Source organism: Coturnix japonica, chromosome 14 (genome assembly GCF_054131305.1).
Source record: "Coturnix japonica strain WE chromosome 14, WE-NBRP24, whole genome shotgun sequence".
NCBI lineage: Eukaryota > Metazoa > Chordata > Aves > Galliformes > Phasianidae > Coturnix > Coturnix japonica.
The window spans coordinates 5,812,601-5,836,226 of NC_140676.1; the positions used below are offsets into that span (position 1 = coordinate 5,812,601).

Below are 23,626 nucleotides of genomic sequence, written 5' to 3' on the forward strand. Positions count from 1 at the left end.
GGAGAAACCCTTCTAAAAAGAGTCTACTTATACATTCAGGAGTTATCTTGATGCATCTCCATGAGGAAAGGAGAACCCTTTGGGTGGTTAATTCCTTGATTTGGACACCTTTACTGAACGTGCAGACTTTTTGCATACAGAAATAGAAATATAAGACTTCTTAATATTCTTTGCACCTTCTTGGGCTAAGCTGAAAACTCCTCCAGAATAAACTCAAACAAAAAGCCCCAGGAGAGTAATGTCTTTTTGCAAAGCTGGTTGATTTTCTCCACTTGCTAATACTTTCCAAGTCATAAACATCCTAGTGAGTTTTGCATGTGTGCCTCCATATACACACCCTCATTCCTTAATGGGTATGATGAGAAATCTGCAGTGATTCACTGCACACTCACTGTGTATTTACCAGCGTTATCTCTGCCCGTAATGCTTGCCAGCTTATAGGAGTAGCAGTAAAGCTCGCTGAAGCTCTGCATGGTATTGAAAGCCAAGTTATCAGTCTCACAAACAAGTGAAACCACTGCACTGTTGTAGTGTATGCCTTGGAGAGAGCTGCTGATCATCACTCTCTCCGATCAACGTGGGATCACTACCAGGAGCCTTGGGTTAATGTTTCTTACTTAATGTAGTTAATCGTTGCCTTATCAAACTGTAACCACTCTTTAACATGCAGTCCTGAAAGCAGCTCTGCAGGAATGCTGGAGGGAAGTTCCAGTCTGTTTGCTTCTGACTGTGAGGGAGGTTTTTACTGGTTAATGAATCCAAAGGACGTTTGCTTCCTCTGCCTGGTACTGGAGAGTTCAGGTAGTTCTTTCAGCTCAGTACTTTGCCATGGAGATGTAATTTAGAAATGTGACAACAGAATAAGGAGTCATGGACTTCTTATTTTTCCCTCATTTCCTCACTGCTTCAAGAGGAACAAGGGGAAGCTTTTTTTCCCTTTTCCAATTTGAAATGGTCTGTGCTGAAGTGCCTATGGAAAAATAACCCTTTTCTGCCTTCAGTGCCCCATAGTGCCTCACAAAGTGCTGTCCCTATCCCTCAGCAGGAGCCCACCAGCAGAATTAAGGGAAGTTTTAGTAACAGCCCTCTCAAAAAACCTTGTGCACAACTGGTGTGGCAGAGTTCAGGTTCTGCTGTGTCTTTGTGGTTGGATGAAGGCTTGTTTTGCAATGCTCTGTCTCTCAGCTTTTACCTTCCCCAGCCAATTCATGGAGCACAATTGATTTTCCAGCTGCTAGCAAGCTTTGCCATTGTTCCTGCTTGTAATTGTGCTTTGAGCTGTGCAGATTGGATCAGGATGTGTGAGATCCCTCATTACAAGCATTTTCCCAACTAAACAGTATAGGAGCAGGCGATGCATTGAGCTTGCATTGGGTGCTGTGTGCCTACCCACAAACACTACTGGTGTGGTAATGAAATGATGGCCAGAGGTGCCCCAGTGACTGTCATTTAGGCCATACAATCTCTCACGCAACATTTAATACACAAAATCACAGCCTGTATTCTTTCTTGACTTGCCATTCGGTTATTTTAACTGTTCTTTCCTGTTGTGCTCCATAGAGCAGGCTTACCCCTAGGGCTGGGGAAGGAAATCTGCCTGTGGAGAAGTGCATGGTTCCCCATCAGGGTTTGGCAGAGGCTTGCTGGTAGATTATGGGCTTCATCTACAGATTCTCACTGGCCACCAACTTGTGTTGGGTGCTTTTGTCTTCTCCAACATGCCTTGTGATAATGAGGGTTCCCGACTACTTTGAAGTGGTTGAGATAGGTGTAGGGGGATGAATTTGCAGGATTTCATGTTCGAGTTAAGCGTGACAGATACCAATCCAACTGTACTGTGGAGGGGGACAGGGCAGGATCAAGCTCAGTCCCACAGATGGGTTTCGTGCTGCCCTCACAGAATCCTGGGAGCAGGCTGCTGTCTCCTATCTGCCCACAAGACATAGGTTGGTGGAAGGTTTCCATACCCCAGGTATGGGGCAGGTGTATGTTCCCAGTACAGGCCTTGTTGCATCCCGGTGACTCCTCCTTCTTCTCTTGCAGGAGCTGAACCTTGAGTCCTGCTCTGCTGCTCTATGCTCACTGGGGGAAGGCCTGGAAGGACATCTTGGACTATTGGTACTGCTTCATGCAGTTCAAGTAAGGTCACATGTTTTGACAGCTCTTGGGTACAAGTGAATGCTGAGGCAAATTGTTCTGGGGGATGGGTTTGCCTGGCTTACCTGCTGGATGGCAAGAGCAGATGTGGATATCTAAGTATGTGATAAGCAAATTTGACAAAAGGAAAATAGAATGGTGTGAAGAGTGCTGAAGGTGCTGGTGAAGAATTACATTTGAGACTTTATCTCTCACAAGTGAACTCGCAGCATGATTCATAGTGCAGTTGTACATGCTCTTATTGTTCCATTGAGCGTATGCCATGGTGTGAAACAGTCTATAGCACTTTAGGCACCAGCTGCTCTTCCCTATTATTTTAAGGCACTGTGCACTTGTCCCTGGGGGTAGACAGGTGGTTGTGGTGTTCTCAGCCCGAGGGTTTCTTCAGAAGTTGCTGGGTATAGGAGTTGGGGCACACAGGGCTCCTGCCCAGGGACCATGGCTCCTTGTGGGCCTGATGGGGGCCTGTCCTGCAGTGCTCCAGGTGTTCGTTCAGTGTTGTATTTTCAGTTCTCATAACCTCTCAGTGGTGGTGAACCAGATCAGGGGATGGATCTGACTTGCAAGATGACATGTAGCTACTGTAGGACTGTTAGGAGATGTTGTGTCTCATGCAGTTATACTCATTTTCCCCAAAAATACTTAGGCTGGAAAAAAAACTGTTAGCCTAAAGCAAAGAAACTGTGGGAGTCTTCTTTGGAAACAGGTGCTTGCAGAGCTTGGGCTCTGTCAGAGGGCTGTTTTCTCCTCTTTTGTGTGTAACCTGTTTACCTTCTGCAGCGTCTCACATTTTCCATGGCTGTGCCCAAGAAGACTGGTGCAAAGCAGTGCGGTTAACAGTGCTGGGCCCAAATCATTTGGCAGTGCTGTAGCAACAGCTGGGTGGATTAACAGTAAATTGTTGCTGTGCTTGGGAGACAAGTATTTGTTGTGATTATTTTGGTTTCCTTTTCTTATGGGTTGGGTAGGGGCGTTGTATCTATTTGCAGAGTTTAAGAAAGAAAAATAATAATAATAAGTCTTAGAATTATGAGTGAAATTATGAATGAAACCTTCTTTATTAGGAAAGCATTCCTTTGAGGATGTGGCTTGCAGAGGGCTGGTCTCTGCATCCATCATGAGCTCAGACCGTTAGCTAGATGTGCTGTGCATGGCTAGAGGAATGCACTACATGAGCTTTTGTAGAAGAAATGCAGTTTGCAGTTTGATTTGCCACCAGATCAGGCTGCCCAGGGCTTCATCCAGTCTGGCCACCATCGGTGGGACACCTACAGCTCTGGGCAAGCTGTTCCAGTGTCTCATCACCCTTCCTAGCAGTTTCTAAACTTCCTGTTAATTCTGGAGTACAGGAGCATGCAGTGAGCAGTGCCAGCTGCAGAGGTTTCCATCTGCAGGCAGCAAGTGCTGCTCACCTGGCCCTCAGAACCAACATCTGCACCATGGCTGCTTTTAGGTGTGTGTTCTCTGATAGGTCTGGAGAAAAGACTAAACTTGAGTTTAGGAACAGCTTTCCTTATTCTTCAAAGCTTTCTCTCTTTTTGCCTGCTGGTCCAGTATTTTCCTACCTGTGCTTGTAATGATGATCCCTTCATTTCATTCGTGGTTACTCCTTAATGAACTAAATGTTAATGAATTCTGTAACATTTAAAATAGCTGCATAACTTGATGAAAAACAAATAAGAAAAAAAACAACAAGCAAACAAGAAATACTAATAATAAAGGGATGCATTTCTACTCCCTGAATTTAATCCCGTGTTATAATGGTGCAGAAATGCCTGGCTGATGAACAGCTGCACAGCGTGGGCTCTTGGTTCTGCGTAGCTGCTTGTCCCTGAGCTGGGGTAATAAATGATTTACTGGTGTGGCTGCAACCTGTGGGCATTAACCCATTGGGCTCCTAAGGGGGCCAACCTGAAAGCTTGTTTTGTGAGGGCTGCTGGAAGCAATGATTTCAGGTGCAAAGCTGGATGTGTGTTTGCAAAACTTGCTTTATTGCTTGAAGGCTGGTTGTCAAAGGGATTGGACGCAGAGGGTGAGGTGGTGATACTGAGAATCTGTGCCTTTTAGAGTTTGATTTTGTTTTTAATTTAATTTTCAGATTTCAATGTGTACTTTCTCATCTCTGCTTTAGAGATGTGATGCTCTGTTGCTTTGGTTTTTGCTTTTTGTCGTACCTTCCATGGATGCTGTGTACTTAATATTGTGTCTACCTTTCTCTCTCTGGCTGTGAGTACTAAAGGACTTCATTAGTTGTTGAGAATGGGTCAGTGTTGAGTTTGGCTCAGATGTGATGCTCCAGTAAAACCAGCTGATTCTGTGTCTACCTAAATAAAGTACGTGAATCACTAGGATGTTTTTTCCTATGGTTGCCTGAGTTGAAAGGAACAGATTACTTATAGAAAACAACTTCTAATTTTGCTTTCCCTTCCTGCTGTCTTTCAGCTGGCTTTTGTGCATCTGGAGGCGCTATAGGTGCTGCATAGCATATCTATTCATATTTCAAAGATAACTGTAGTCCTGTTCCTTCTATTTTGAGCACTCAGCTTTGGGATGGCCTCTGTTTCTGCAGAGAATGCTGAATGTACTTGTCCTTTGAACACTGCTGCATCTTGAGAAGTTCCCCTAAGTATCTAAAGTCAATAATTGCTTTTACAAACAAAGTGTTTTATCTTTGAGGACTTCCCTAGAATTTACTCCCATCGTGTGTATTCAAGCTATGCAGTGTATTAGAAGTTATCATTTGAAGAGGCACCTAGAAGGTCTGCTAAGGATTTCTGGCGGTTAATACTTGAGCCTGAGATAAATGTTTCATGCCTACGTGAGACAGCTGCCCCAGAACCTGTTGGAGGACTTGATTTGAGTATAAACATACATGTGCTTTTACGTACGTGCTGCACTATAATTCAAGTTGACTGTTAGTCCTTAACTTTATTAGGATGTAGCTACTTGAGCTGAAGATGGAGCCTCTGCTTTTAATTTTATTACAGCTGCGTGGTAGCTACTTTAAAAACGCTGCTTGGGTTTTAGGAATTGGTATCTTAATTACTGTTTGCCATTAGTAATACTTTAAAGTACCAATTGACAAGTGAGGGCAGTTATATCTTGTTACAAGTGGATTGGTTGACAATATGTATGTATTGTAATATGTGAAATTAATGGCCCTGTGCTGATGACCCTTGTACATTTACAGAAGACTGGTCTTTATGATACACAAATAGATTCCGGACACAGGAAAGAGGCTTATGACAAGAGGATGAGATCAGTTTGTATAATTAGAGCTAGTAAATAATCCTTTTACTCTCTGTTGTTTCAACTTCTACAGCGTCTTTGTTTCTTTCAAATTGGGCATGAGGAGCGTAGGGTTGATAACCACAGTGATTTGAGTTTTGTGGTGGTTTTTATACCTAGCAATAGCAGTGAAGAAACCAGATGTATGTGCTGAGAGTGATTGCTGCCTTCCTCTACTGGGCCCGGGGGATGTTGCTGCTTTGGTTTACCCCACATGGCTTGATCTCCTTCCAGGGTCTGGGTGGTAAGGTGGGAGCCCCAAAAACCATGGTCCTGTGCTGCAGGCTGGGCTTTGGTCCATTAAGAGCATGGGTCCATTGCTGCCACCAGGAAGCCAAGCTACATTAAGCAAAGCAAGTTAATCTATATCCAGAGCGTTTTATTAAATCATCAGTCAATTAAATCAGTGACGCTCTGTTAGCTTTCGTTCCAGCGAGGCTCTGCATGCAGTTATTAAGCTGTTGCTGTAGCAACTCTTGGCCTTCTGTTGGTGGGGCCTGCTGCATGGGGAAGGCTGCAGTGCTGAGCTCTCCAACAGCATTTAACATATAGGGCTGATTTTTCAGTTGAATTCGTTCCTTTTCCATCCTGTACTGGGGAAGGAGAGTGTCATGAAGTTGCATTTCTTTCTGGTGCTGTTAAATCTGTCTGCATGCAACTGGTTGCAGCAGGGGACTCGCAGACCTGCCAGTGGTCTTTCATAGGCAAAGATAGCACGGCCAGGCCAACACGAAGCGTGTTTACATCTCCTTTGCATCACTTGCAGCCAAATGAAACTCCTCTGTGTCTGTAATTGAATGGCGACATATGGTTTTGTTTGCAGACAGGACGCAGCTGGCAGGCAGCATCACCTGTGGAAATGATGCAGGAGGGATTTTTTTCTTTTCTTTATAAGGAATCAATTTAATTATAAAACTGAACCTTCAGCAAGTTGCATGAATTCAGGTGGCTGTACACAAATGTCTGGGAATTTATGCTCAACACCTTTTTCCTCAGCTGCAATGGCACATGCTGTGCTGCCTTGTACTCATACCCTGATTGCTGCCATATGCATGAGATGCAGCTCCTCATCTCCTCATTCCCTTCTACAGTCAAGCTTTTGCTGGTGGTATTGTGTTTGTGAGGTAGCTTTTGAATGGGTTACTTGCTTGATTCCTTCAGCCTCCAATTTCTGGCTAAATAAATAAAATCATGCATTAATATGGCTACACAGAAAGTCATTCTGCATTTAGTATTGTAGTGCCTGGAAGCATGTTCATTCATCTTCTGCCACAGGATCAGTCAGAGGAAGGTTTATTTTAGTCACTGCAATTGCTGCTTGATTTATACAAATTTCTCCCTGAAAACAGCTGAAGAATTGGATCGTTGTTTATTTCTCCTGCCTAATCAGAATACTTGTTGGTTTTGCTCTCAGTTTTATGTTTTTATTCAGTATCCTGGCACATCAGAGGGCGTTAATACATCCATTAGAAAGGCAGTTCATTTTGTGAATGGTGACTTCTGGTACCTATTCGGAATGAATGAAAACAGTGGGGCAAATTTTGTGAACAACTCATTCCTTCTTTCACCTAATACTGAAGAGTGAGAGCAAGTTATTGAAGATCTAAACTGTGCAGGAGGAGACCCAGGAAGAAAACATTAGGCAGGATAAAGTGAATAAAATTAACATCGTTTGTTTCTATGTTTAGACTTATTGCTACATTTAAAGAAAAGAAAACACATTAACCAAAACAAGAACAACTTTGTTTCAAATTGTAATTATCTTACAATAAAAAAAGAACGGAGGCTGCTGATGGGTAACAAACTTGGTAACTTAGTTATTCCTCCTAAGATAAAGGGAATATTCTAGTGTAGTGATTCCCATGACATTAGGGGAGAGCAATTAACTTGGGAAAGATGTTGCTGTTCTAGCCCCCTTTGCATGAAATTCAGGACTCCGGCAAGGATCTGTAATGAAGGTTACAAAGCTTGAAAACCTCAAAGACTTGAAAGTGAAGTGTATATTGTTGCATATGTGGTGTATAAGGGAGAGGAGATGGAAGAGAGGTGGGTTTGCACAGAGATACCAGGTGGTTTCAGTGCCTCTCCTCCCTGTTCCTGCCCATCCTATTGCTTTCCTTTCTGACTGGGGAAAAAACACAAACAAGTGTAAACGAGATGGAAAATCTCAAGGCCTTTTTGGTAGCTCTGAGCTATGCTGTGTGGACAGACCTTCAGTGTTATCTGTGCAGGGCTGTAGGCATGGCGTTCAGATCTGTCCTTAAGATACTCTTTGCAATGCCTGTAAGAAATAAGCCAAGTAATTAAGGTGAAATTAAATAGTAGCTGGAAATAGTAGATGGAGAGGATTTGTTATTTAGTTATATTGTGTTTGTATCCCTTTCTGCTCTCTCAGCTTGTCAGGGCAGAAACTTTGTTTTGAGTTGCATTTTCTACAGCATGCAGCTGGTGGGGTCCTGATCCTGGCTGTGGTTTTGGGAACCACAGTAAGGCAAATAAATGCTCTTGTTTTCACTCCTTGTCGGACTATACAATATCCTAAGAGACTGAACACAGTAGTTTGTTTTCTTCCTTGATATACGTGGAATAACACAGAATTTCTCCAGAAGAGGCTGTAATAACACACACTGTATTAGTTCTTCAGTGCTTAGCGGAGCAGAAAGGTATCCTCCCCATTCTGAGAAGGCTCCAGTAGCTTTCCATTTTACTGACTTATGCAGTTCTTTATAATGCCTGCAACCACTGTTCCTTTAAGGGCTGGAACCTGGTCTTTTATTTCACATCCTGCTTTGAAACTTGGAAACACGAGGGATTTCAGTGTGGTATCCTAAGGGGAAAAACCTAACAGAATTCCAGAAGGATTGTAGGATAAATGCCTGAATGGCTGTAAAGGCTTTCGTAAGGCAATTATATGATGCTTAGTTGGGCAGGTATCAAGTGGTGCCAAAGCTGTATGTGGAATGGTGCTGGTGAGATGCTTTGTTTGCAGCAGTCTGAGAAGGAAATGAAGTTTTATGCTGAGAAAGGTACTTGTGCTGGTTACTGGATCTCGTGAAAGCAGTGCACTTTGCAGTGGATGTAGAATCATTTTGTGTTATTTTAGCCCTGGTGGAAGCACGCTTCTTGAGGAATGCAGCTGATCTGCAATCTTTAACAGCACACGTTTGCTCTCCTGGGGGTGAGCATATTTGAGATGTCCTGCGGTAAACCAGCCTTCTTTGTGTGTCTTCCAGGATTTCCCTTTAATAAAAGTTGTGTTACAGGATGATGACAAAACAAGTGCCAAGCTCTTGTCCAATATTTTGATTTAAAAAAGAAGATAGGATAAACATGCTGCTCTTTGAGGGGTAGAAATGCTCTCACTACTCCTGGTGCTATGAGATATGTTTCAGTGGGTACAAACTGTGTTTTGGGTGCTGTGACCACATGGTCTGCTGCAGACTTAGAAGAACCAGGCAGGTCCTCATGTTCCTGTTTCCACCCATGGTGACTTGGCTCACAAAGCAGTGATGCTGGCTGTGATGATAGTACTTAAAGCACAGCCTCGGGCTGTGCAAAGCTTGCAAGGCTGCTCCCCCCAGCAGCAGAGAGCACGGTGCTGAAATTCCCATTGCTCACTTGGAAAGGTTTGGCTCTCTGTGCAGTCACAGCTTGGGAAGCTGCCTCAAGAGACAGTGTTCAGAGTAGTCACATTGTCTGCCTGCTTCAGCACCGTGACAAATAGCATCTAGAGACAGAGCTGAGCCCTTCCAGTTGGCAGTAACTGGCGCAGTCGTTTTCTTTTTGACTCTGTAAATAGACTTCTAGGTTGAACACATGCAACAATTGTTTCTGTTAGAATAGGTCAGCATGTTTCGCTGCAGGCTGCGTGTGTCCTGCCTGCAGATATAGCAAGCTGCTCTTCCTGTGAGGTTTTCTCTAGAATTCATGTGTGGGACTCAAAAGTATGCTCTGTGTTTTTGTTCTGGCTTCACTTGATGATGGAGAAGGTGCAATGGATGTGATTTTTCTATCTTTGCAACACGAACCATGGCGGGTAGAAGGCCTTAAAACAACTGTGGAGGTGGGATTATTATTTGCCTTTTCTTTTTGGCTTGGCTTTCAAAGCAGTTCATATACAGTCCAACTCCATATCTCACAACAGGGCCAGGCATTCTCTCTGCAGTTTGCATTGTCTTACAGGGCAGGTGTGGTGCTACCTGTCCAAAAAGATAGAAACTGCTTTCTGGGGAGCAAAGCAGGCATCAACTCAAAAGATGAGTTCCTCAACTCAACTCAAATGATGAGTTTCAGAGGCTGCCTGCCTACCTGCTGGCTGGAGAAGTTAACCTACATTTAGTCCTCTGCTGATGCAAAGCACTCATTCAGACTTAATCTGACACTCTGTTTCTCTCATGTGTTTTTGCCAGAGCTCTTCCGAACAAGATAAAATATCTTTAAAACTTGCTTGTCTCCTTGCAAATGAAGTTTGCCTACTTGGAAAAATTGGACTGACATATATATTATGAAATATTAAATTGTTTCATTTAAGCCATTGATGTGAAGACTTCTAGTAAGATAAAAGGGGGAAAAGCTTCCAGCAGGAAGTATTTCCAGAGGTATTTTTCTTGTCGAGATCAAGCATCCAGCAGCTGCACTGTCACCTTACTTCACTGCTGCTGCTATGAACTTCTCTTGCAAACAAACACAAATCCCATACCCGTACAGCCATATGTTTGAACTCCTGGGCATCCCCTTTTCTTGAGCAGTGTCAGTATTTTCACTTCCTTAGGTATAAAATCTTTACTTCTTTTGGCCTCTTCAACTTGTGACACTGTCTTTTCGACCAAACTTAACTCTCCCACAAGATGAGGTTATGCTGTGGGAGTTTGGAACCAGCCCATCCTTCCTTTCCTGACCTGCATGTGTCTTTCTTTCCTGTTTCTCTCTGCTCAGCTGCTGCCAGCCATCTGCCAGGAAGGGGATGAAGCAATGCAACATGCATTTCTGTAGGGTGGCAGAGGTCAGACTATGCAAGGTCACTTGATTACTTGAATAGCAAGAATCCAAGTGCTCTGTTGATATGATACTCCTCTGCTGTTGTGGTTTTATACACATCTTTGATACCTTCAGTGCAGTCAGACTTCTTACACTGTTTTCCACCAATGATCTTGAAAGGAAAGTTCTTAATGTGGCTTGTTTTGTCTGCTCTGTTAAAGTGATCTGATAAGAAAAAAATATCAAATGAGTGTGAGTGCAGGATTTACGAAGTGGGACCTACAACAGAAATGACGATGGTACTAGGTATGATATGCAGTGTCACAGCTTCTTATTTTGGATAAATCTGACAGTAGGCGTTGTGATGGGGTGCAGGAGCTATGGTTTCTGCTGTGTATGAAGGTGTGAGGAGCGTTAGTGGTAGGGTGGCACCTTACACAGAACCTGTGAAAGCAGGGAAGGTGGCTCATAGTGGCTCAGTCCTATGGCATGGCAGCCCAAACACCAAGCATGGTGTGACAAGGCTTCTCTGTGGTTCAGCTGGAAGGGGATAGGCTAAAGCACCCGTGAAACTGTCAGTAAAACAGATGAAGAAAGGTCCGGCTTAGTACCCGATTCCTTCTGTCAACACCTCTCCTGCTTCTCAAACCTGCACCAGGGAAGGGGTGATAAATCAGAACACTAAATCTTGCTGCTGCTTTAGCAGTGTGCTGGGGTCAGGCACATGCTTCCTGCCTGGTTGGTGGGGCTTTGAGTTGGGCTTTTTTGTAAGTGTTGACTTGATGGCTGGGCATAGCCAACAGGAGCAGGATGGGGAAGTAGCAATGGCAGTCTTGTAACTGTAGGGCACATTGGCCCCTTCCCCATAGGTTTGTCCCAGCAAGGCAAACAGCTCTGGTGAAGATGAGGTGCTTATTTGGCATTGCGAGTGACTGTAGTTGTAACTTGACTGCAAATGGCAGAAGTTACTTTGTGTGGTGACAACAGCGACAATAACATACCAGTGAACCTTGATGTGGAAGAGATAAAGTTGTTAGTTAATGAAGGGGAAAGGATGACTTTGAGTGTGTTTAGAATAACTTCCTTTCCTCAGAGCTGACTTCTGAGAAGTTAAAATAACCGATGAGAGATTAGGAAAGCTAATTATTTGGGAAAGGAGAGCAACTCGAAAGGTAGAATTTGTGTCTTGGGCAGATACAGACCTGTCATGTTCTGTTCTCTTGAAAATTTCACATAGTGTTCTTTAACATGCATGTTAGGCCAGTTGTAATATAGCCAGTAAGGAGGTATGGATGAATATCAGGGATAATACAACAACAGCTCTCAGCTGGGTTTTGCTTTGGTTCCCCTGTTCAAGGTGCTTAGGTTTAGAATAGGGATGGTATTTAGGTAGGTCATGAGGCAGAGTGGCAAGGTTTGAGTGGTTTGTACTTGTGTTGGGGTTCTATCTTTTAGTCTTTGTTCCTTCTGTTTTCTGTTTGTCCTTGTGAGAGCTCAGTAGGACTGGCATGACAGGAGCATGTCATAGGAAGGATTGCTTACAGAGCTGCTTCTGGAGCTTACCAGCTCAAACAACAGCTTGTGTTCCCTGTCCCCTGTTTTCACCAGCAAGTAACTCTTTATAAATCCAAACAGGCAGGGAAAACTATCGTGTGTAACCATTTTGAGGCATTCTTGCTGTTGAAAGGGACTTTTGAGGTTGAAAAAATTGTATGAATTGAATGAAAAGCTCTCAATGGTTTCTAGATTTATCTGTCTGTGGTGTGGGACCTTCTGCAGCTGGATGGTGTTGGGCTGAGTAGCTCAGCAGGTACCTCAGCCATTGAAAATAGGCAGCGCAAAAACCACTTTGCAGTATAGGAGAGTATGTGAGGGAGCTCTAAAAGCTGGAATCAGCTAAGAGAAATTCAACTGTTTTTGGGTTTCTGCCTCACTAAAGGCAAACTGGGGAGGTTTGGAAGGGAACAAAGTATGAACAAGATCCCGTGTGGATGTATGGACAGATGTGTAATTAAGGACTCATCATCATCATAAAAAGTAAAGGTTGCTGGGAGGAGGGGATGGATTTAGGGGTGTGAGAATGGGAAGCCAGTTTCGCTTGGAATATTACGAATGCCAGCATGGCTGGTGGTACAGATGAGAAGCTCTATGATTTGCTCTGCAGATTGTTTTAGAATCGTCTTTGCTTAATAACTGTGTAAATGAAAAAATAAACTGAGCAGATCCAGAGGGAAAGTACAGAAAATAGTTGTTTTTACGTGACTTTCTATTAGAAGCAGTAATGTAAGAGTGCCAGTACCATGCTGGAAATGTAACGTCATGCAGCTTATGGAGAAGTACTTAATGTTTTATGGAAAACAGTCCTAAATTTGTCTTTTCTTTTTTGTTTCAGTGTTCTGAGGTCATGAAACTTAATCCACAGCAAGCTCCGTTATATGTGAGTAAAAAGTTTCAACAGTTCTTTCCTCTTCTCCTATTCCTGTAAAATGCTTCTGACCATCATTGATGGAGATTCTGCTCATTTCCTCCCTGCTCCCCAAAGACATTGCTTGTATTCATTCAGCCGTACTGGCAATACACAGTGATAACCCTCAGGTGAGTTATTGGGTCTCTCTGTCTTCCAAGGACACAGTTTGAAGGAAGTCTTGTGGCACGTGGTAATGCTGCTGTCACGCAGCCTGCACAGTGCAGGAACCCCTTGCTCTTTGGATCCTTTCTTGGTGTGTTGAGAGGCCCTAAGAAGGGATTGTTGAAGTGGAGAATAGAACATCCAATGCACAGCACTCATTTGCTGTGATAATGTTTTTCTGCTCAGTTTTAAACGTGGCAGGGAGCGTCTGGAAGCAGTTGGGGCTGGGCTGACAGGCTCCTGCAGCAGGGCATGGCTTACGTCATCTCCTACAGGCTCGTAGCCTTGGTGGCTGAGTTAATAGGGAACAAGCTTCCTTTCGCTCTTGAATAGCAGCTTTGTTGCAGAATACGGGGACTGTCAAATTAGACCCAAATTTGAGGGGGTGGATGCATGTGTGTGACATTTATGCCAATGCTGCTGGCCAAGGCTGTAACCATTTACTTTCTGCATTGCCATGCACAGAGCAGGATGGGCTGCTAAGCTGTCCTGGGTTTCTGTGCTGCAAGGATGGAAAATCAGGAGGAAAAATTGTTCAACAGTGTGGCTTTGTGGGGTAGGAATAGGAAACTGTCCCATCAGGTAATTCAGCTGTATCTTGGAATGTGTTGTTTGTTGTAAATAGTGAATTTATTGACCTTTATTAGAACATTTCAAGTTCTATATATGTTTAATTACCAGCTGGAAGTTGTGCGCATTAGAATTTGTTCTGTACTTACTGTACTAAGCGTGGTGCTGGGGGCAAGATGGACACCGTGTAGATTGATCTGACTTGAGCTAAACAGCCTTCCTGGAGTAGAACACCGTGTTGTGTGTTACTATGGAGCTCAGATCAGCCTGAAGTCTGTTAAAACACAAATGTGATGAACAGAACGACTTTGAAGAAACTTTATTTAAACTTTGGGTTTGTTAAAAAAGTACAGACTTATGTATAAATATGTTCTGCAGATGCTGCAGTAGAAATATATGAACAGCAGAAAGCAGGATAAAATTATTCTTATATCTTTTGAGCTGAGTATGCCTTAACTAATCAGAAGGCTTTGTTTTCCCAGTCTTATCTTCTGACTCAGTTTACTTTCCCACCATTTTGTGTAGTTTTGCATTCAACACATACTTCAGTGGCTGATGTAAAAAGTCCTCTTCCCCGCGTGACAGTGTGAGGAGGACTTGGCTGAGGTCAAACTTTGCCCAGTGGAAAACAATGTTTATATGGCACTTGGTGTTGCTTTTATTCCCATCTGAATGAAAAAAGTTCATGGCACCATTATTAATGCATCAGGGACTCCTTTGCCTCTCCCCTGTGTCATCTCATGGTCAGGTGTTTATGCAGATCAGATTCCTTTCAAAACAAACAAATTTTGGTGGCTTAAGGAAGAAGAGAAAACAAAAAGAGAAACACATCAAACTTAAAAACTAGGTGTTTAATCTTCCTGTTTCCTTTCAAGGTTGGTTTTATGCAACTTTTAAAATTAGTTGCTGTGTTTGTGGAGGTGTGAATTGGCTCAGCTCATCTGGGAACTGTGAGATGTGAGCAGAACATGAAGGAAAATATGTTTTCCTGGTGTTTTTCTTTTTTCAAGGCCTGGCCCATTAGCAGGTGAATAATAAACATTGCCAGGTTCCTTGTTTAGAGCAGTGATGATAACTGCTTTCCTTGCACAGGTCCCTCCTCCTGCTTGTTTTCAGGAAGCTGAGAACAGCATCCAATGAATTTCTCCATAATTAATTACAGCTCTGTGAAACAGGTGACTGGAAATGGCAGGCAATACAAACACGTCAGGGAATCTATGTTTGCCTACTTTCAGGAATGTTGCTTCCCCCAGGTTTTACACTTTTGTGCTTGGGGCATTTGCAGTGCATCCTTTAACCATTATTTTCTCTTTTAAACCAATAGCTTAGATTCAAGATTTATCTATTTATTTAATTTGAATCTTGCATGAGTTTCATCCTGAAAGCTCTGTGTAAAGTGCACGGTTTGGCCAGTGCATAGAAATAAAACAAGAATGTCTTAGAAAAAATGTGGTTTTTGCAGCTTTCCTGATCTGCTTTTGAGGGTAGAAACTAAAAAAATGAAATGTCCAGATCTGTTCCTGGAAGTCTATCAGCTTGTGTAGCATATTACACCCTATCTGATGTCTACCAGATTGTCCAGACTTGTAACTTAGTTATTATGGAAGACATACTGGGAACCCAAAGTGATGAATATACTCAAGACCAAAATTCTATGGGTGACAGAAAATGTAGCACTTCCATATATGCTCTAATACAGGGATGAGCTTGGTGCTGCTCCTGGTTTGCCAGCAGCACAGTCACAAGGCGGAGAGGAGCTCATGCCAGGAGAGATAGGACAGTTATGCATTCCTTGATATAGTGTAGTGTGAGTTCAGCGCAGTGCGAGACACTTAATGCCAGTTCCAAGCAGCTATCTGAGCTGCATGGCTGTCAGCACTCAGTTGCATTTATATATGACAGTGCTTTTGGCCCAGGGTTGTGTGAATTGAAAATAAAGATGTCCAAACCTTACCTCCTTTCTAAAGTGAGGACAAATCTTTGCTGCTGCCTTGCTGCCAGCTGGGTTCTGAAGAGCCAAGGCAGCAGAGCTGGGAAGTCCCTGACATGGTCTGCTGTGTTCATGCAGCAATGATGAAGTGTTCATGTCTCTTCATTAAAGCAGTGGTCCTAAACTTTGTCATACAAACTTGGATTCAATGCAGCGATAGTTTCTAGAGCTGTAATCTGCCATAGCACATAGGGCTGTAGCAGGGACCAGGTTTTATCTCCTGGCTTTTTCACTGGTGTGGCTCAAGGTTATGAAAAGGAACTGTCACTTGGCTGGGATCTCTGTTGGTTTTGGTTTTGTTTTTTGCTGGTGCTCTTCTGTTTTTGTTGGGGAAAAAAGGGATCAGCATTGCTCTAAGTAACAGAGGCTTATTTTTAAGTGGGTTTTATTCTATTGTGATTAATTAGTAAAGTTCTCTGTTTATAAATTAAGTAGCTTAGATTAATCACTTCACTTAAACGTGACTGAGGCTAAAATCGTTGTGAGAGAAAGAATATAGGAAAGAGCTTAGTAGAAGCCAAGTGTTGGTCTTTGTGTAAATGTGATCATTAATTGAGTGTCCAGTGGGAGATTTAATTACAAAAGGATCAGGGATCACAGGCTATGTCTCTATTTCTAACCAAACTGGTAAATACAGAATGCATACAAGTAAATGACTACGATCAAATTAGTTGCATGTGGCGTCCCAGTAATCTTACTTCAGAAGAGCCTTCATGGCTACTGATCTCAGCCTTGCTGGCTGCTCCAGGGTTATTGTAATGTTATTGATCTCTCTTTTTTTCTTTAACCCATTCACATTTTCTGCCACTCCAAAATCCGTGTTGTTTTCTAGAAGTAAAACCTGAGAGCAGCACTGGGTATGAAAGTGTTAGACCAGACTGAGGTGACATGCAGGGACGAGGTGTGTGAAGCAGTGTCATCTTCTATTACTACCAAGACTACAACTTTAGATCCACCTTTAAGACGGGTGTGTATGGGTTTTTTTTTGCTATGATAATGATCAGTGGGTGTGAAATGGAAAAGATTAGCAGCTGGGGAAGGATGATGCATCACTGCCCTTTTTTTTTCTTTCCCCTTTTTGATTAAAAGGAAAGAAGTTGTTCTAAATCACAGTACTCCTGTACACAGTTTGTCTAAGGTGTGCCTAGGTTATTTGGGATGACAAAGCCAGATGTGTCACACTTAGTGAATGTATGGGAGGGCAAGCACTTAATTGATAAAGGCGCTCCCATTGACTTTGGTCTTTAATCAGTCTGTGGACTGAGTCTCTTGTATAAAATTGCCACTTAGGGAGCTGTGTAACCCTCAGAATTTCTCAGAGAGAGTTTTGATAGAGATGAGAGCTCTCAGTTCCATGCCAAAATGCCATGCAACTTAATGAAGTATGAACTTCAAAAGCTTCAGCAGGAATGCGCTGACCCTCTCTTAATATAACTTGAGTTTTGGGTATAGTAGATCTCTTCTGTTAATGAATGAACTACTGTAAGTTTCCCAGTGTGTTCTGCTTCAGTGTAGATGGGAAGAGGAAGACAATGTTAATAATAAGAATATATTTCTTCACTTACAAATCTCACATGGATTTGAGGCACAATTGAAGTGCACCTTATGTTCATTGCTGAGGAAAAACAACTGTGGTAACCTCTGATGTTTGTGTTTTAAGAGGAACCCTCTTTTGAGTAAATAATACGGGATTACACAAGGAAAAAAAAAATAGCACAATACAGAGAGCATGAGGCTTTAGCAGCAGTGTCTGATGGGTAGTTATTATGTCTGAGACAGTCCTGAGTATGGCTTGTGCAATATTATCTGCTAAGTAGTTAATGGTCTTTGGAAATCTCTACCGAAGGCACAAAAGGAAGGAATGAGATACATTCATAGTCCTAACGCACGTTGCCATGAGATTAGCAGCTGTAGTCTAGTTACTTTTCTACTAAAGCTGAATTTGCTTTCTTAGTGACCATCAACAGTGACAATATTTGAATATCTGAAATCAGTCCAGCTGAAGAGGTTGGAATACGCCTGGCTTGTTTTTGATGTGGGAGTTTCTCATGAAATTGTCTATGAACAAGTCTTGTCTTACTTTCTCCTGAGTCCTTAGGCAAGAGGAGGATCAACCTTGATGTTCAGCTCAGTTCTGCAGTGAGAGGATCTGATAAGCCTCTTGTCTTTTATTTGTTGAGTGCTTGATTTCTTCTTAATGACAAAGTAGTTTTCTGCCTCACCTTCAAAGCGTCTTTGATTTATGAATGGAAGGCCTCTGAGCACCCTGTACAAATAGAATATTTGCTTGTGTTCCTTGTGGAAGAACCTGCTGCTTGTTTGGTTTTAAGAAATTAAGCTGGGGCGCCAGATCAAACTTTGCTTTGCGAGATGCGCTTTGTGACTTTCATGGTTCTTTTTCATTCTGTGGACAACATCATATCCTTCCTAGTCTGTGTTTGTCTGGTTCTTTGTTGGTTTCTTTATTGAGTTTTTGTTACGTAGGTCCTTGATTTGAATTCTTTTCAAATTCTGGTGTGTGTCCTGAAACAAATGCCTCCTTTCCTACTGAAATGGGCACACAGCAGTGCTTGGGGTACCTGAGTGCTGATGGTGCTGCCCAGATGGGTTATCACAAAGCTGTTTGCTTGGCTTGCTCCTCTTAGATGAAGCATTCTGTGGCTTACAGGATCTACTCAGTGTAGGATTTCTTGTAATGTGGTTATCTTAAGCATTTACTTGGAGACAGCTTTGGCTGGACAAGCCGGAAGGGGCTGTGTGGCCATCAGCACTGCCTTCCTTTCTTCCAGGTGCACCATGGATTAATTTGCAGTTTAGAGGTCTCTTCTTAGCACTTCATTCCTATTAGCCAAACTAAAAATGCTGGTGATTTGGGTTCCAAGCCCTCCTGCTGTAATTGTCTATTTGATCTTTGCTTGCTTCTGTGATCTTCTTTAGTGCGTATGAGTGCACTGGTGAACAAGTGGACCAGCTTAACATCTGGAGCTTTTGCTGTCTGAAGTTCTGCCCTTAAGTCAGCATTACTTTACAGCATTACATGTGATTGATTGTCAGAAGAAAGATGCCAGGCCTCATACAGGGCAAGGGTGGGAAAATGGATGAGACGATGAACCGCCTCTCTAGCAGAGCTGTCAGATTGGCTCAACCTGTTCCCTGAAACTGAGCCCCACTGCAAACAGACAGAAGGGATCCTTACACCATCACACTGAGTTGTAATTAAAATACTGAATGAATACCTTCTAAGGGTCTGAATTTAGTTTTTTCTTAGGTCTTGCAGTAGCTGATGAGCTGGTTGGTATCTGGAATGAAGTTAAGATTGCATCCCAGCTCCTTTATTGTTTCCTGTCTCAGTCAGTGGAGTGCAGGACTTGGTGGTTAAGAGGATGACAATGTTCTTCCTCTGTGGATTGTACTTGTACAGGGAATTTATACATATTCTTGCGTTACCTTTAGGACAACCAGACCAATTTCCCAACATCAAGATGTGGCTCCCCGCTTTATTTTGTGTTACAGAATTCTGACAATCGTTTTGGGAACCACTAGGCTAAAAACAGTTCTGACAGCAGAGCAATCGTCATGATGATTTTAAGACCTTGAATTGACAAAGGCACGATGCTTTCAAATAAGCTCTCAAATGTTGGCTCCTGTCCTTCAAAAGGCTGTGCTGCATGCGCTGTGTGTACATGCAAACACTCATCCTCTACAATCCCATATTGTTCCTAAGTGGGAAATAAACTAAACTCTGATTAATTGCTGTGCGCTGAGATCAACGCTGTGTACTGCCATCAAGTGGCAGCTCTATTGCAGCACGTTCGCAGAGCAGCTGTCTGTAGGGCTTGCCTGCGTTTGCATCTTCATTTCAAAGGGGTTCCTCTCAGTGTTGCACAAGTGTCATCTGCACGTTGGTTGTGGCTGAGGGGTGGTTGTTTCTGTTCTCTTAAAAAAGGGAATGTTACTTTAAAAAGGGCCTCTATCGCCATAGTGTAGCTCCAAGTGCTGTGGCTGCAAAATATTTACAGACTGGGGTGGATACTTTGCAACTAGCAGGAAAATCAGCACCCTGTGGGCCGTGTCTCTTCGAGGAGCTTGCTGCACTGTAGAGGATGCTGAAGTATAAGGGAAATGCTGTTCTCATGCCTTTGAATGGTTGTGTTCTAATCAGATTATTAATACATTTTTTCCTTTGAGACACATCAAGACTATTTGTGAAAACACTGCGGTGACAGGAGATTGTTTCAAATGGTGTGTCATCACATGTACTTTATCTCCCAGGATCATACGTACTTTATCTTCCAGGAATTGTGACTCCATTCAGCTCTCTGATGCCAGGAGAATTGCTGGATGTCTCTTTCTTAGTCACCAAATGCACTCAGACTGTCTGTTATTGCTCCCAGACTCTGTGATTTTTGTTGTTATTGCTCTGCGAGTAGTTTGCAGGGAGCACTATCAGCCCAAGCAGCTGGTAATAAATTGTGTGCTTCATTTTGCGGTGTACTAAGGAACAGAATAGACTTTAGGGAGAGGACAGAACAAGACATCCCTGTCAGTTTGGATGTGCTTTTATAGGGAATGGTTGCATTAGTTTCCAGAGGTTCTGAGAAAAGCACTTGATAGTAAGATCAGCCCTTGCTGGGGAAGCTGGGTGATACCAGAGTGAACATCTTGCTATGTAGAAGGTTCCATGTTTTTGTCTTGTCTTCATATGGTGGCATTATGTGGAGATGTGCTCAGATGTGAGGTCAGTCCCCCAGTGTAGTGAGTGTGCTCATCTATCCATGTATCTTCCCAGCACCAAAGCTGTTTGGGGCTTGATGTGGGCAGGCTGCTTACACAGACAGTGCAGGCCATGGCAGCAGGCATACAGTGTTTGCAATGAATGAGCTGGCCAATGTTAACCTGCTCAAATAAATGAAAATAAATCAATGTTTTCTCCACTGTACTGCCAATTTCAACCACGCAATATGATTATGTTCCCAGATATGCTGCTCTTATCAGTACAGATCTTCCCATAATTTTCTTCTCTAGGGTATAACACAAACATTTCAGTGACGCTTTTCTTATCCTTCCTGTATTTCTACTTAACATTTTTTCTTTAATTACTATTATTTTTGGGGGGGAGTTGTTAATTTTACAATTTCAGAAGTGCCCGTGGCTGTTTGGTTGTGTGAAGGCTGTCTGCACACAGCGCAGCTCCCTGCAGCTGTTGAACAAGAGCTGGTTGTGGCAGTGCTCCAGAGCTTGTGGAGCTCTGTGCTAAAGCAATAATGCACCCAGGCTGACTGTTAACAGCCAGTTCTAGTAACTTCCCTGGCTCTGTGCACCTAAGTAATGTGTCATAAAGATGCACCCATGAAGATAAATTATGTCGTCTTCAGCACTAACGAGATCTTCTTACTATGATGGATTTTCTGTTGGCAGTCTGTGGAGATCTCCTCTAAGCTGCCTGTATTAATGTGTGTGTAGTGCCTATAATCATCTCTTGACACTCAATAAAGATTCATCACGGAGCTGATTGATTTGGAGACGCAGACGTGCTCTGTCAAAGGATGTGGGTTGCTAATAATGGGCTTCTTTAAGTGTGTCCAATTCTGCTGCTGTTGCTTGCACCGGCTCAGAGTAGGAAACCCTCTCCTTGCTGTCCCTGAGCCATTTATCTCTTTGCAAACAAACCACGCAGCAGGATTAGACACCTGAACTGGTGAGGCACGTTGTGTAGCTGTGAGGCTGCCCTAATAAATCAGTGCTAATGGTGCTGGCTCTGCAGACAGTCAAGGTCCATGCTGTGTTTTCAGCATAGGTTGCACTCAGGATAGATCAGCATGAGCCGGCTTGCACCTGGAAGCAGCAGTTCCAATAACATCTGTGTTTCCTAGTAGTTCTCAGCTCCCTCTATCCACTTAGCACTGCATAGCAGACTATTTCTTGGAGCTGTATTAATCATAGGTGTCCATGTTTTCCTACTTATTCCTCTTAAACAGTCTTAACTAAATGGTCTTTTGACTCTGTGTTCTGCATCAATCCATCGCCACATTAATCTAAACTTATTTTTATACAAAATATTGTTCTCTGAAACTATTCTTCAGAGTGTTGCTCTTCTTTCTCACCTTTGCGAGGAGAAATTGTTGGAGAGAAGGAAGTTATTTTGCATATGCAAGTCAGTGCTTGGGTCATGACTTTGTGGCTAATGCTGAAAGAGGAGCTGGGCTGGCTCTGTGTGGTGTTAATGAAATGTGGAAGGTGTCACTTGGAGTTGCTGTGTGGGCTGGGAGAAAAACCTGTACCATCATCATGCTCTTTTGGTGGCCTGTGGGCAAGAAGTTGTGGGCTACCATTGTGTTTTCCTAAGGGTAAGAGACCGCATGGCAAAATCTGTCTTTCTCATCAAAGAGGGGCTCAGCCTCCACACTGGTAACCTGAAACTTCTCTCTGGCAAATCTGATTGTACTGCTGTTATTTTGAGAGCAAAATGAAGTTGGATTTAGAGGTTATGAAATTTTTTTTTTTAATTTTTATTTTTAAATCACTGGCTCTGTTTTTCTTTTCTTTCTTTGTGTTTTGTTTCCTTGAAAAATAATAATAATTAATAATAAAATCTCTACCTTGTGCGCCTTTAAGATCAAGGAGTATGTAGTCGTTGACTATGAAAAAGGACCCAATCCTACCCCAAGCTTGGCTGTTTGCCATTCTATTTATTTCTGGAGTCTTTCCTTGGAGGTCTTATCTGCAGGAGGTTGCAACACCCCGGCAGAACGACATCCATCTTCCCTTATGCTGCTGACCCAGGTCACTGCTGTTATCAAGGAGGATATCTCCGCATGAGGAGGGTTTGCTGGAGCTGCTCATGTTGGGGCAGTTTGCACAGCACTGCCTTTGTTTCTGAAGGCTGGGGCTCTGCAGAATGGGCTGTGCTGGACACAGATTTTTCTCCCGAGTGCTCCCCTGATTTGGTGAGGATTGCTAAAATTGAGGGTGTCTGTAAGGACTGCTGTTATCTCATTGTAACGTACCTCTGACCCCTTCCATTTCTTTTTATATATAAGAGCTCAGAGGTTGTGAGATAAGTAGCCCCATCTGCAGAAGGGCTTGGGTGCATCAGGGGCTGCAGTACCAGCCCTAATTGTGTTCTCAAGAAGGAAGGTTTGCTGTGGTTTTGTATCTGTCATCCTGGTACAGAATGACAGGAGCTGTATGGAGCTTTTCAAAGGGGGAGGAAAAAGGTTCTGTTTCAAAAGCACATTTCTCCTTCTTTTTTAATCATAACATAATGCAACAAGCAATGACCCAACGAAAATCTGATTCATGTTATGAACAGTGGAAACAAAACAAAACTTGTTGCCTTGGCAGATTACGTTTACTCATCTAATCCAGAGCCTAATCCAGCCTCTAGAATAAAGCATCACTTTGCTGACTTCTACAATAGCTCTGGAGAAGGAGATGTATTAGAGCGGTTTCTTCCCTTGCATGTGAATCTTTCATCTATCTAATATGCTGACTTTCTGTTCCATATAACTGTGTAGGTTTTACCTGCATGAAACAGCAGCCCAAGATGGCAGTGGTCATCAGCAGTAACTTGGCTTTTCTGTGTAGAACAAAAGGAGCTTTACTGGTTGGCAGTGTTTTCTCACTGAAGGCTAAAGCAAAGCTGGAGTGCTTCAGCTTTTCTATCTAACACATGCTTTGCTTCCGTAAGTATTTTTAGAGTTTGTGTGGGGGAAGGTCAGAGTGGGTGGTTAATGGGTTAGATAATGTACTTCAAATTCCCAGTGTGATCCAGAAGGGAAAAAAAGAAGCCTGTTTAGAAATCACATGCGAAAGTAGAATGTGGCTTTATTTTGGTAGAAACTTTAAAATCTGTTAACCAGCACAGCAATAGGCTGCAAAGGGAAATCATCCACCTTTACAGACACAACCCAGGTGGTATCAGAAGAAATGATTACTCAGAGTGGCTTATATTTTATGTACACAACCCACACGCCTTTATGGCTGTGGCACTTGAAAAACAAACATCTGGAATG

The 23,626-nt window shown here is 42.9% G+C and overlaps 1 protein-coding gene across 24 annotated transcripts in view; it reads left to right on the plus strand.

Annotated features, from left to right (window-relative positions):
* Window positions 1-23,626, plus strand: part of AKAP13 (A-kinase anchoring protein 13) — a 182,303-nt gene that overhangs the window by 33,361 nt on the left and 125,316 nt on the right. For 19 of the 24 annotated variants that reach the window (XM_085515346.1, XM_085515348.1, XM_085515357.1 and 16 more), the window contains exons 2-3: window positions 2,044-2,139; window positions 12,815-12,859. In XM_085515346.1, the coding sequence (XP_085371472.1) occupies window positions 12,827-12,859 (33 nt within the window). In that variant the 5' untranslated portion in view covers window positions 2,044-2,139; window positions 12,815-12,826. The remainder of the gene's footprint in view (window positions 1-2,043; window positions 2,140-12,814; window positions 12,860-23,626) is intronic. The other 5 variants (XM_085515353.1, XM_085515341.1, XM_085515350.1 and 2 more) reach the window with 1 other exon arrangement.